General features: G+C 42.2%; 1 protein-coding gene across 1 annotated transcript in view; it reads left to right on the top strand.

The window, feature by feature from the left end:
- Positions 1–14,838, top strand: part of LOC117368380 (protoheme IX farnesyltransferase, mitochondrial) — a 368,703-nt gene that overhangs the window by 315,756 nt on the left and 38,109 nt on the right. The window contains exon 6 of the mRNA XM_033961979.1: positions 12,962–13,194. Coding sequence (XP_033817870.1) covers positions 12,962–13,194 — 233 coding nt within the window. The remainder of the gene's footprint in view (positions 1–12,961; positions 13,195–14,838) is intronic.

The raw sequence follows: 14,838 nt of genomic DNA, 5'->3' as shown, positions 1-14,838 counted from the left end.
ATAATATAATCTTCCAGCTACTCCCTCGTTTGTCCTCTTTTTGAGACGTTAGCCACATTTTCCTCATCTCTTGCTTAGATTATTGTAGCCTTCCCCTTATAGATCTCAAGCTTGAATCCTCTCTCTCTCTCCTTCAGTCTATTCAGAATTCTGTACAGCTTATCTTCCACCTATGTCTCTATTCTCATATAACCCCTTTTCTCAGGTCACTTCATTGGCTCCCTATCTGTTTCATATACAGTTCAAACTCCTTTTACTGACTTACAAAAGTGATTCATTCTGCAGTCCCTCAGACAAGTTACTCTTAACGTTACCCTTCTCCTCCACTGCCAATTCCAGACTTTGTTCTTTTCATCTAGCTGCCCCCTATGCCTGGAATAAATTACCCGAGTTTGTCCGTCAAGCCCCTTCCCTTGTTTAAAAGCAGACTGAAAACCCACCTTTTTGATATAGCTTTCAATCCTTAACCCTACTTCTCTGCCCTCCAACCCAGCCAGCTGATTAACCGTTCCCCTTAACTGTATCCATGACATCCTGTTTGTCTGTCTTGCCTGTTTAGATTGTAAGCTCTTTCGAGCAGGGACTGTTTTCTTACTCTTTATGACTTTCTACAGTGCTGCGTGCATCTGGTAGTGCTATAGAAATAATTAATAGTAGTAGTAGTGTGAAGAGTTTCAGTCTTTGGGAATCAGAACTGAGTTTGTGATATCATAATGCCTCATTCCACCAATAAGAGCCAACCTCATCAGTGATGTCACAATGGCTTGATTGTCCTGCACTCCCCTCTTCCCTCCAACCCAGCGAGCTGATTAACTGTTCCCCTTAACTGTAACCATGACATCCTGTTTGTCTGTCTTGCCTGTTTAGATTGTAAGCTCTTTCGAGTAGGGACTGTTTTCTTACTCTTTGTGACTGTACAGCGCTGTGTGCGTCTTGTAGTGCTATAGAAATAATTAATAGTAGTAGTAGTCCCAACTCCGTTCATCAAGCAAATTACTATTGTCCATACCCCTTTCCTCCACTGCAACTCCAGACTCCCTTCCATCTGCTGTGCACTGTTTGCCTGATATAGACTTCTGGAGTCAGTACACAATGTTCCACCTCTGCCCCTTTACAAATCCAGGCAAAAAGCCCACCTTTTTGAGACGATTTGCCTGTATAATATCCATGTTATTTTAATCATTCCCATAATAAATGAAACTCCCTAACTCTTATTTAGCCTATTTGTGTTAAACAGATTGTAAGCTCTGTTGAGCGGGGAGCCTCTCTTATGTGTTTGTGTACAGCACTGCCTACACCTACTGGCACTATGGAAATAGGTGATAGACCTCTCACCATTAGTGCTATTAATAATTCTGTCTTCAGTAATCAGCTGTTGATGCTTCTATAAATTCTCTTCTAGTAACTCCTTGACAGTGTTAGCTAGTGTTCCAGTGGTTGCCTTGTGCAATTGTCTAGCCAATTGCTTCAAAAATGGTTTTTATATCTCTACCTGTTATCACTCACTGAACACCCTTACTAATGACTCCAAAGGTGCATTTACACCTGCTACTCAGGTGATACAAGTGGGCATGCCAAAATATAGGAACATAGATGTCAGTTTATGCTAGTATTCTATAAGCCATCTTCCAAACTTCTCTGACTCACTATTATCGAGAAATCATCCAATACTTAGACGCTCAAGAGCAGCTATGTGGGAGTTCAGATTCCACCATTTCATTCGAAATTGGTGGTAGTGGTGTTCTTCATTATTCCCTTCATAGCTTAACGTTTGTAACCTTTCAACTATATTGAAAGGTTACAAACGTTAAGCTATGAAGGGAATTATGAAGAACACCACTACCACCAATTTCGAATGAAATGGTGGAATCTGAACTCCCACATAGCTGCTCTTGAACGTCTAAGTATTGGAGTATTCTATAAGAACACAACAGAGACAGCTAAGTTGCTCAATTTTAGTAAGGGCTCTTCAGAGCAAGATAAGTCTGATGTATGGACCCACCCAGCTTTCAGGAGAGTTAACAGCTAAGTTCTGACGGAGGAAACGTGTGAAACAGAAAATGTGTCATATAAAGACTAGACAGGCTCTTCAGTTTGCCCACCATGCCAAATACTAATCTCAGCTTTCCTTTCCTCTCCTTTAGAGATCCTCAGGGCTTGTCCCATACTTTCTTGAATTCAGATACAGCCTTCATCTGTACCACCTCCACCGGGAGGCCATTCCTTGCATCTCCCACCCTTTGCATGAAGAAATATTTCCTTAAAGTACGCCTGAGTCTATCCCCTTTCACTCTCATCCTGTGATCCCTTATTCTAGAGCAGTGGTTCCCAACCCTGTCCTGGAGGACCTACAGCCAGTTGGGTTTTTGGGATAGCCCTAATGAATATGCATGAGAGAGATTTGCATATAATGGAGGCGACAGGCATGCAGATCTGCTCTAAGCATATTCATTAGGGCTATCCTGAAAACCTGACTGGCTGGTGGTCCTCCAGGACAGGGTTGGGAACCACTGTTCTAGAGTCTTTACATTACATTGCATAACATTTCTAGACTGCAAAAGCTCTCGGATTGATGCAGTTTACAAAAGATAAGAAACTGGACAATCCCAGCGATTTACAAATTGATCATACACCCTTTTTTAATTCTCTAAAAATCTTACAAATAGAGTTAATTTTAATAACTTTCTGAAATGTATGTATGTATGAGCCGGACTTTGTAAATACAGTACCTAACTCCCTGTCCCAACTAGCTGTCTGATAAGCAAGTAAACGCTGATAGAACTTTATATGGGTCTAACCTCGAACAGGCGTAAAGACAAATAAGGATGTGGTGTGTAAGGGACGATTCACTTTGAACAAAGCAAACAGTTCTGATAAATATTCAGGTGCCTGGCCATATAGTACCTTATATCAAAGTGTCCCAAATTTGAACAAAACACAGGCCTCAAATGGAAGCCAGTGGAGATCTCTATAATAGGACGTAATATGATCCGATTTCTTCAGATCAAAGATTAGACACTTTGCTACATTCTGAATTTTATATAATCTAATTAAGTTTGTATGATGGATGCCCAGCAAGGTGTACTGAATTACAGTAATCTAGAGTACTAAGTACTGCTTCAAATAAAGTGAGCAGAGTGAAGGATATATGTGATGAAGGCAAGGGCAGAGTAGTCAAGATTGGTACCGACTTTTGAGGAGATGATAAAACACCTAGACTACACTGCAAAAACAAAATTTTGTCTTGCTAAACCTTAGCAAGGGAATCATGGGGTGGAATATCAGGAGAATATAATAAGGAGTCAGCAGTAGAAGATGAGATGTGATTAAGTATCTGAAAGAGTTTTTGAGGTTTAAATATATGTGTTTGTGATAGCGGAGGAATAATAATCATTTTTAGCAGAGCAAGGAGTGCCAAGGAGGAACACCTCTGGCACAGATGCCTTGCTGGGTACACACTTAAAAGCTGAGACAAATATGATGGCATCTTATGTTGGTTATAACGTGAGGAAAGCAGGATCAGGAGGAGCTGAACTGGGGTGAGAAACCTGCGCAAATAATAACAGAGAGCCAGCATGAGCAATAAGATTAATATTCACAAAGGAACAATAATCAAGCACCTTGCAGGGTAAATTCTGAAAAGCCTAGCCAGCTAAGACACTTATGCTGGATATGACAGGCAGAAGACAGGATTGGGAGTGAATCAAACTGGATTGAGTGACCTACAAGAATAATACAGAGAAACAACATGAGCAAAACAATCAGTATACTCAAAGGTACAACGGTACTTGCTCCCTTCTAGATTCCAGGGATCTCACAATAAGTGAGGGTTGGAAGTGACAGCACCCAAAATTTGTATAAAGGGATTTTGTCACCTTATATTTGTACAAAAGAGATTGGGGTTGTTGAGAATTTTGTAAGGGTCCAGGTTGAGGGAGGGCACACTATTGGAAAGCGTTGGAGAAGTGGGGAAAATTAAATCGGCAGCCCGGTCTTTGAAAAGACAGTAAAGCTTGAAGTCCATTGCAGCCATGCAAAACAAAGAATTATCACATGATTCACTAATCTGCAATCCTGAGGTACTTAGGAAATCCCACAGTAAATTTTTCAGTGATAAAATAGTGCATAAATTTGCTATTTAACCGTGAGTAGTAAATTGGAGCCCAAATTTGTACTAGAAGTAATGAAGGGTAAAATTACTTTTGGGGGGGAGGGGGGCGGTACCTTAGTGAACATAGGCCCTCTTTTACTAAGGTGTGCTAAGCATTTTAGCGCGCATTTAGCATGCGCTAAATCAACACGTGCGCTAACTGCTAGCGCGTCCATAGGATAACATGCATGTATTAGCGTTTAGCGCATAATTAGCACACGCTAATATTTACCACACGCTAAAAAGCATAGTACACCTTAGTAAAAGAGGGGGATAAATTAAAGGGTTACGACTTTCAGCTTCTTTCCTTAACACCAACTTCTACATTCAGATTCATAAGTAGCAATGAACAGGATTAGATTCCAGTTGTATTTAACTCAAGTGTGGAGATAGAATTGCCAAACCAGAACAATTGGTAGCATTTAGATTCCTTTTATCATTTTGTATGCGAGTGCAAGGCAAGTGGTTACCTCACTTTACAATATTTGTGATTTTTTTAACAGAGTATACTGTTGTGTGGTGATGTCTTTCATAATACTGAGAAGTTGTCTCAATGGGGCATTGTTAATGTCAGAAACACTTGACATCTTGTTGCTTACTTTAGAGCAAACATGTGCCACTGTTTTCATTACAAGAGCCTCTAACAGCTTGTCTTAAGGAGAGATAAGAATTATACCTCCCACAGTTCTCGACAAGAGGGTTCTTCATTTATTTATTTATTTTAGCTTTAAAATCTTTTCTAAAATTACACCAAGAAGTCCAGGAAGACCAGAGATGACCAGGTTTTCAAACCAAACTCACTTTAATGGCAACCACATATATCGAACATACATAAAATCCGTAAGACTCATATATTCTGCTTGTTATAATCCAGGGCATCACGCTTCAGTTTATCTAATTTACGGTAACTTGCTTTATGCCTTTCCTGAATGAATCTATTTTCTTTTCAACATCAGTGAGGTCTTGTTCAAAATCATCATCCTCTTTCTTAAGTAAAGAGATCTTACTGTCTAATTCCTTTCTCTCTAATTCTTCTCTAATTAATTTCTCTCTTTAGACATCTACAATTAGGATCATAAGATCCGATGGGCATTTGTTTAAAATTGCACACCAACAGTCTAAAAACACTTGGTCATCTGTAAATTAAACCAGCCAGACAGAAGCATGACTAGTAGATAGTTTTCGATCTTTAGTATGAATCCGTCAGGCTCCTACAAACAGGAACAAAAACCACTTCATTTATTTGTTCTGCCCATAAGCCCTAGCTATTGGAATACAACCTCTAGAAGTGAACAAGATACTCCAGATGGGATCTTTTCAGTAAACTGTGTATTGGTAGTACAGTACTACTGTTTTGTTGCTGCTGCTGCATATACTTTTCTTTGTCGTATTCCACTGGCTCTCCCCGCTGCTTCCTCTTCCAGTGGTCCCGCCCTTTCTCTGACATCAGAGAAAGGGCGGGACCGCCGGAAGAGGAAGCAGCTTAGACGCAGGGCTAAGAGAAGGGGCAGGACTGCCGGCAGAGGAAGCAGCAGGACGACGGTAGGAAACTTCTACATGATGGGGGGGGTGGGGAAGCTGTGGGGGTGCGAGCGGTCCTTCGGGGTGGGGGTGCGGGTGCGTGTTCCAGCGCGAGCGGCCCTTCGGGGTGTGGGTGCGAGCAGTCCTGCGGGGGGGGTGAATCGGACGTCGGGGGGGGCATCAGGCTTTCAGGGTGGGGACAGGACTTCAAGGGGGAGAGGAGAGTCGGGGCGGGCTAAAGGAGAGTGGGCTGGCCAGAGGAGAGTCGGGGCGGGCTAAAGGAGAGTGGGCTGGCCAGAGGAGAGTCGGGGCGGGCTAAAGGAGAGTCGGGCTGGCCAGAAGAGAGTCGGGGCGGGCTAAAGGAGAGTCGGGCTGGCCAGAGGAGAGTCGGGGCAGGCGAAAGGAGAGTCGGGCAGCGACGGGAGAGTCGGGGCGGCATGCGCGGTATACAGGTGTGCGCAGTATATAAAAATTTATTTACATAAATTACAGTTCCCCGCGCGCTATACCCGTGTGCGCGTTTTACACGGGTGCGGGGTATATGAGTGAAATACGGTAGTAACCTTGAGGTCATCAGATATGATCACTCAAAATAATCAAAAATACAGTCTGTTCTCATTATTCGCATATTCCTGTTTGCAATTACGCTTATCCATGGCTGCATGTATTGTTACATTCGCACCATGTGTTCGCGTATTCGTGGACCTCTGACCTTAGGGAAAAAAAGCTTTGTTTCCTTTCACGTTCACTTTCAGTTTTGACTTTTCCCCTCCTTTTACTAATGCGTAGTGCGGATTTTAGCGTAACTGCCCTGACGCTCATAGGAATTCTATGAGCGTCGGAGTAGTTACTGCCACTGCCAGCGCTAAAACCCATGCTACACATTAGTAAAGGAGGGGTTTTGTTCCCTAAACGACCACCAAGCATCAAGAGAGTGAGTTAGAAGTGTGAGAGTGAGTTAAAAGCATCTGCAGGTACAGCTCTAAAGAGAAAGAAATATGTCTTGCACCTGACATGTGGGGGAGTATGTGGTGCAGTGGTTAGAGCTACTGCCCCAGCACTCTGGGATTGTGGGTTCAAATCCCTCACCGCTCCTTGTGACCATGGGCAAGTCACTTAATCCCCAGTGCCCCAGGACAGATAGGGAAAAATGCTTGAATACCTGAATAATTTGTAATTCACATAAAATTGTAGGCTATGCAGAATACAAATAAATAAATAAAAATATGTATTTTAGACAGGCTCCATTCTGGAAAGTCTGTTTCTGCTGTCAGCCATGTGTTCAATGTGAATGAATCCACAATCCAATCCATCCAGCAAAAAAAGGAAGATATTTGTTCGTGAAGCTGCACTGGAAAGTTCCAAAACAACATCTGTGGTTCGTGATCAGTCAATGGAAAAGATGGAAAATTGGCTAAATTTGTGGATAAAGCAAATGGTGATTGAGAAAAAAGGCACAGGGGACAGCATTGCTGTCAGGATGAAAGTCAGAGACATTTACAAACACGTGATCCAGTGGCAGGAAACCCTTTTCTGTGAGTTAGGATATGCGCTAAAAATGTAAGTCTTTCCGGGAAGGCATGTTCAGCTGACAACGAAGCTGCTGAGGAATTGAAAACGTACCTGCCAAATGTAATTGAAGAAAAGGGGTATGTGCCAGAGGAGGTTTCAGTATGGATGAGACTGGCTTGTTTTACAAGCAGACTGGGAAACGGACATATATAATGAAAATGGCAGCAAAAGCACCAGAATTCAGGGCATTTAAAGATCATACAACCCTGCTACTGTGTACCAATGCCAAGGATGATTTCAAATGCAAGCATCTTATGGTCTACAGAGCCCAAAATCCTTGAGCACTTAACGGAAAGAAGCTGAAATGTTTCCCAGGATGGCCATCAACATTGGAGAAACTGTTCAGTGGCATAGAGCAGTGGTTCCCAACCCTGTCCTGGAGGACCACTAGGCCAGTCGGGTTTTCAGGATAACCCTAATGAATATGCCTGGCACCTCCATTATATGCAGATCTCTCTCAAGCATATTCATTAGGGTGCCGAGCTCTACGATTGTGGAGATGATGCGGTATATAAACCTAAGGTTTAGTTTAGTTTAGTTTAGTTATCCTGAAAACCCGACTGGCCTGGTGGTCCTCCAGGACAGGGTTGGGAACCACTGGCATAGAGGAATGTGATTCCATGCTGGAGAGCAGCCTAAAATTCAATCACCTGACAAGCTGTGCATTTGCCCCTTATGCTGAGACAATTAAGGATTTGAGAAGGAAAGCCAAGCAGACAAAGCTGACGCAGTTTTTTCAGTCATCAAGTTGTGAGACTCATGCACCATGCACCAGAGGATGATGTGTCAGAAGTCAACCTGTCGGCCTCGACTCATGCAGTTGATTAGGCAGAGTGATACACCTTGAGTGATACAGGGTGTCAGGTCAAAAGCGTGCCGGGACAAAGGCGCGCCTAGACAATTGAGCGCAGCGCAGAGGCGCGCACCACTCTAAATTACTGTTTTTAGGGCTCTGACGGGGGGGCGTGCGGGGGTGTGGGGGGGGAACCCCCCCACTTTACTTAATAGACATTGCGCCGCATTGTGGGGGCGTTGTGGGGGGTTTGGGGTTTGTAACCCCCCACATTTTACTGAAAACTTCACTTTTTCCCTGTTTTTAGGGAAAAAGTTAAGTTTACAGTAAAATGTGGAGGGTTACAACCCCCCAAACACCCCATAACGCCGGCGCGATGTCTATTAAGTAAAGTGGGGGGGTCCCTCCCCCAACGCCCCCCCCCCCCGTCGGAGCCCTAAAAACAATAATTTAGAGCGGTGCACGCCTCCTAGCTGCGCTCAATTGTCCGGGCGCGCCTTTGTCTTTCGCGCCATTGTCTATGAAACGTGATACAATACTGTACGCTTGTATTTATGTATAGCTATTTTTTGTCAAGCAATGTTTTCATAATGGTAGTGTACCAATATTTGTATGTTTCCCACTGTGCGCTGTAGAAACATCTTACAATACTTCTGAACCATTTTGTCTTAATGGTGAGCACACTAAGGGCCCCTTTTAGAAAGCCCGATAGCATGTCCCAGTGCGGCTAATGCACCAAAGCCTATTCAATTTCTATGGGCTTTGGTGCATTTGTCACAGGAGAATCGCTATGTTGGCTTTGTGAAAGGAGCCTTAATTGCTTACTGTGGTTGATACTGTACAGTACATTTCTGTACAGCTGCTTTTTGTCAAACAGTGTTTTCATAATGGTAGTATACCATCTCATATGTCCGTTTCCAAGTCAGTGCTGAACCATTTTGCCCTAATGGTGAGCACACTAAAGACCCCTTTTAGAAAGCCCAATAGCATCTCCCTGTGTGGCTATGCATTTATTTTTCAGTACTGTTATAAGCAGTTTTTTGTTTAACAGCATTACTTTACTTCTAATGGTGAGAAAACCATGGTGCATTGCTTGGGTTAATGAGCAGACCAATTGCTTACTGTGGTAGTGCAAGACTCTACAGTACTTTTTTTTGTTAGGTGCCATTGACTCATGTTCAAGTCCTAGCAGTTTTCTGCTAGTCGGGTAAAGTCCTCCAGCGTCATTCCCATGGCTGTTTTCAATGTGTCCAGCCATCTAGTTGCAGGTCACCCTCTTTGCCTGGTTCATTCGATCTTCCCAAAAATTATGTCTTTCTCCAGTAATCTCTCTCTTCTGACAGTGTAACCAAAATAAGACAGTCGTAACTTCATCATTTGGGCGCTTTGAGTAACATAATTGATTTGTTAGTTCTTCTGGCAGTCCATGACATGCATATAATCCTAATCCAGCACCAAGCTCAGCTGATTCAATCTTCTTTCTGTCATGTTTCTGTAGTTTCCAACTTTTACATCCATAGTTGACCATTGAAAAAATGAGTGCATGGACAAGTCTGATCTTTGTTGAGATCCTTCATTGAAAAGCCACCAAGTGCTATTCTGTGGAATATTTCTTTCCTGCTCGTTACTTCTTTGTTTACGAAAGAGCTCAGGAAATTGAAATCCGTTACAACTTCTATTCTATCGCCTTCAAGCTCAAATTCTTCATCATTTTCGTGTTCATGATCTTTGCCTTGTTTATAGTCAGTTCTAATCCCATGTTATGACTTTCGGCTTTGACTTTTCTCAGTAGATACAGCATGTCATCTTTGCTGCTGGTGATGAGCATTGTATCATCTGCATAGTGCAGGTTGTTATATTTTGGCCACCAACTTTGAAACCGACGCTCTTCCAAATCTGCTTTTCTGAAGATGACTTCACCATAAGAGTTGAACAGGCAAGGTGACGAGATGTATCCTTGCCTGATGCCACATTTTATTGGAAACCAATCAGTGTTGCCATATTCAGTTCTCACAGCAGCTTTTTGATTTTCTTAGCTGAGTTATGTGTTTGAGTATTCCCATTTGCGCTAAAGTTCTCCATAGTTTATCGTGATCCACACAGTCAAAAGCTTTGCTGTAGTCAATGAAGGCTCAGAAGGTGCTATCATGGCCCTCACTCAACTGTACAGTACATTACTGTATTTATTTTTCAGCACTGTAGTGTGCAATTGTTTTTAACAGTGTTACTGTACTTCTAATGGTGAGAAAACCATGCTGCATTGCATTGGTTGATGAAAAGATTAATTGCTTACTATGGTTGTGCAATACCATACATTTATAGATTTTCTAGTCTTGTTCTGGGTTTAAAAATGTTACTTCTATAAGCAGTACTACAAATAAAAAAAATATGTTTACAACATTCTAAATGTTCTACTGTGGTATAAGTCAAATGTTGTCCCAAGCAGGAACATGTTCCTATTTTTCCTATAGGATCCGTTATTCACTTTACGTGGTTTTGCGGTGCAAAATACACTACTATAATCTAACCTCTATTTTCCCACAGGCGTAGCATTTTGTTATGTGCGATCTTGTGGTTTGCGGGCTTTTCCAGGAACCATGCTATCACGAATAACGAGAACAGACTGTAGCTTCCTTTAGTAGTGATTGCACTCAATTTCCCATCATCAAGGTCAGTTTTAACTGGTATGTAGTTGCATGCTTTATCCCTGTTCCTCCTTAAAGGTTGATGGACTACAGCTGTCGTCCTCCACTGCTTTGGAAACAGTTTATCTCTGGTAAGCAATCCATCTGTGTTGTCAAAGATGCTGCCAGCACCTTTCTAAACGTAATAAACTGTATCTCATCTGGCTCCTTTGCCTTATCTACAAAGAAATAAGCGAGTAACCTAGTGGTTAGAGCAGGAGGCTGAGAACCAAGGAAGCCAGGGTTCCAGTCTCCCTGTTGAACCTCGTGATCTTGAGTGCGTAACTTCACCCGCCATTGCTTTAGACCAGTGTCTCTCAAGCTTTCTCGAGCTGGGGCACACTAAAGGTAGTGGCCACGGCTTGAGGCACCCAGAAGTGCGCGGGCATTGCATATGCGTGACATCATCACGTCAAAGTCCGCGTATGTGCAGAGGCCCTCCAGATGGGCCCTGAGACGCCAGTAGGGGGTGCCAGCAGGGAGAAGGGCCAGAGAGGAGAGGCACTGGTGCCAGCTGATTGCTTACAACAGTGTTTCTCAACTACGCTAAGTACCCCCCTAAGTCTAACAAATATCAGCTGAGTATCTCAACCACAGACCTCCCTAGGCCCAGCCAGATCCCTTCCCCTTTACTAATTGTAATGCAATTTTTTTTCCATTCATTTTTCATATACATACAATATACACAGCAGATATAAATTCTCAAAATTGACACATTTCGATCACTATATTGAAAATAAAATAATTTTACCTACTGGCGATCCTCTGCAGGCTGCTGTAATTAGCTTTAAAGGTGAGACTGGGAGGCCTGGGGGAAGCCAGAGGATGCTAGAGAGAAGGGGATACATGCAGGCCTTCATCGAATTGGGCAGCACTGGCTCTGTACTGCGTAGGGAAGTCAGCTGGTAGGCGCTTCTCTTCCTCCTCAGTGTGCCGTGGCACACTTGGGATCTCAGGAGGCACACTAGTGTGAGATACACTGCTTTAGACTGTAAGTCCATCTGAACAAGAAAATAATTTGTGCCTCTGAACTTATAAACATGCGTTTTGCATAGATCAGTGCTTATCAATCCTTTTGATAGTGGCCAAATAAAATTGTGTCCCCCTGGAGGTGCAAGATAATGATGCATCAATGAAGAGCCCACCCAAGCTGTGACCTGAAATGTAAGTTTTGTGACCCCCATTTGTGGTTCCTAGTCACAGTTTGGATAGCTCTGGCTTAGATTTTGAAAATATTCTTTTTGAAAAACTGTTCTCACTTAATAATAGATATTATATTAACATATACTCAGTACTGTGTACCACCACCCAATCATTGCATATGTACTAGAAATATGCTAATATGCCTATGAGTGCATTGACTCAAGTAACAGAGATAAGTGCTAATTAGTCACCATTTAGAAAGTTTGGTGGTTAAAAACATAAATGAGAATATTTCTAGCACATATGCAATGATTGGGTGGTGGGTCTCGCTATAAGGATTTCGATCCTTGGTGGGGCTACACAGTACTGCGCATATGTTATTATAATATCTATTATTAAGTGAGAACAGTTTCTCAAAACGAATATAGAAAGTTGAATAGAGATCATTTTTGTATACATATAATCAATTTCTTTTGATCTCAAATACACTATAAGTAAAAGTCCCTAACAACGTATATTTTTGACTTAGATTTTGAAAAGGCAAGTAATGAAATCTAAAATCCAAATCCATCTATACTGTCTAGTCTGTTGATGAGCAGCTGCTTCCATTTTGTTGGTTGTGTTGATAAGGATCGGGTGTGTCTCTAGGGGGGCTGTAGGAGAATATTTCTATAGGAAAACATACTGAGTGATTCAGGGAGTCCTAGTTCACATGTTTTAGTTGAGGATAATAGGAAAGGAAATATGAAAAATACTAGATAATGAATATACTAGGAAACTCTATAGAGCCTTGGCCCTGTACATGTGACAGGTTGGCTCAGATTATAACTGTGCAGGAAAACCAGAAGTAAGAAGTATGACTGGGCCTGAGTAAAATATTATGAAATCCTCCTGTGTTCCAGTGGTCTGGTGTTAGCTAGCCCACTGCATGATAGCTGGAATCTTTGGCTGAGCTAGCGAGCTCAGAAGCTGAATGTTTTCCTGGAGCTTTTTAATCAAATAGTGATGCCAGATTGTAACCTCCTTTCTTCTGTTATTTTAGGTATTACTTGTAAGTTCTGTTACTGATTTGTAAAATGTTGTCTTTTGCTTTTGCAGCCCACTCCATGCTGTGTGCTTTGCAGCTGCCTGTGCAGTTACAGGAATTACATTGCTGACCTGGGGAGTCAATCCTTTGACAGGGGCACTGGGCGCCTTCAACATTTTCCTGTACACATGTTGTTACACACCGATGAAAAGAATTAGTATTGCCAACACATGGGTGGGAGCTGTCGTTGGGGCCATTCCACCAGTCATGGGTTGGACTGCAGCTACTGGCAGCTTGGATGCTGGTAAGTACAATATATTCATCCCTTACAGCTGGAGAGGGAGGGAGGCAGACAGCAGGTTCTGCTTGCCAATTCTATATCTGGGACAGCTGAAAATAACTACGCTGGAGACTAGAATGATTAACTTCTCTTTAGACCAGGTAACCGCACAAGCTCATTCCACAACGACACTGGCACGTTCCAAATGCTCTTCTGCTTCATCCCATGGCACGTCTTTTCATTTTAGTTTTGTCATCATGGAGATGCAGAAAGTAGCCATTCTTTTCTCTGCCACTGTCATTTTCCCAGTGGCATAAATGAATCTTCCATCTCAGAGCCTGTTCAAATGTTTTGAATCAAAATAGATAGAAAGCAAAAGAAGGAAAATGGTTCAGCAAACAAGTAAAAAGTGAGTGTGGGCACTGGTCCCAAAAAATGTAAGATCAGTGGAGCAGATCCTGGGAATTCCCTAAAATGGAGCAGTGTTTTACGCTGCCTTGCAGTGACCTGGGTTTAATTACTGGGCTGGGACTCTGTGTTCCTTGGGCTCACTGGTACTCGGGTAATAGCAACAGTAAGTGGCAGCAGATAAAGGCTTGCATGGTCCATCCAGTATGCCCATTAGTTACACGCATTATAAATTCATGATTAAATTAAATTGTCCTTTTTCTTTGATATTTCAAGGCCATAGGCTGTAAAGTCATTCCAGCTAAGGAAAGTATTGGGTTGACTTTACAGTCAACCTAAGGTTTCAACTATTGGAGTTGCTGTCGAATCTCACTCCAGACTATCCAAACTATTTTGTCGTTTGCCCAAGTTACTGGAGTTCCCATCGATGCCCTCCCCAGCCTATCCTAAACCGAATCGCTATATATGGGACACATACCGTGCAGGGTTGCCCAGTACCAGCCTTAGTTCTTCAATTTATACCATTCATTTTCTAATTAGAGATCCTCTGTGTTTATCCCAAGCCTTGTTGAATTCCGTCACCGTTTTCCTCTCCACCACTTCCTTCGGGAGGGCGTTCCAGGCATCAACCATCCTCTCCTTGAAAAAGAATTTCCTAACATTACTTCTAAGTCTACCACCCCACAACCTCAATTTATGCCCTCTAGTTTTACCATTTTCCCTTCTCTGGAAAAGATTTGGTTCTCTATTAATACCTTTCAAATATTTAAACGTCTGTATCATAACTCCCCTGTCCCTCCTCTCTCCTCAAATTCATATCCTTTTGGACTTGGTTTCAGTTCAAGATCCTTTTGTACACATACAGGAGGGAGATGGGCTTATTTTGGGGGGTTGGTCTTAAGTTATATATGTATAGTTTCCTGGTGTTTTCTGAACATATTACTAATTTATGTAAATTTTCTTATACTGTGTATCAGCTATATTTTGCTATATAAAATTAATAAACAATTTTTAAAATAAATAAAATGATATACCGCAATTTTTAACAGGAAAGGTTAGGCCAATGCAGTTTACAAGAAATAAAAACAATGGGAAAAGGTTAAAAGGAAGCTCTGTAATGAGAGGGCATAGAATGAAATTAAAAGGTGATAGATTCAGGAGTAATCTAAGGAAACACTTTTCTACAGAAAGGGTGGTAGATGCATGGAGTAGTCTCCCTGTAGAGGTGGTGGAGGCAAAAACTGTGTATGAATTCAAGGA

The sequence above is a fragment of the Geotrypetes seraphini genome, chromosome 10 (genome assembly GCF_902459505.1).
Source record: "Geotrypetes seraphini chromosome 10, aGeoSer1.1, whole genome shotgun sequence".
Lineage (NCBI taxonomy): Eukaryota > Metazoa > Chordata > Amphibia > Gymnophiona > Dermophiidae > Geotrypetes > Geotrypetes seraphini.
The sequence above is the reverse complement of the archived record's forward strand: the minus strand, read 5'-3'. Positions and strand labels throughout refer to the sequence as shown.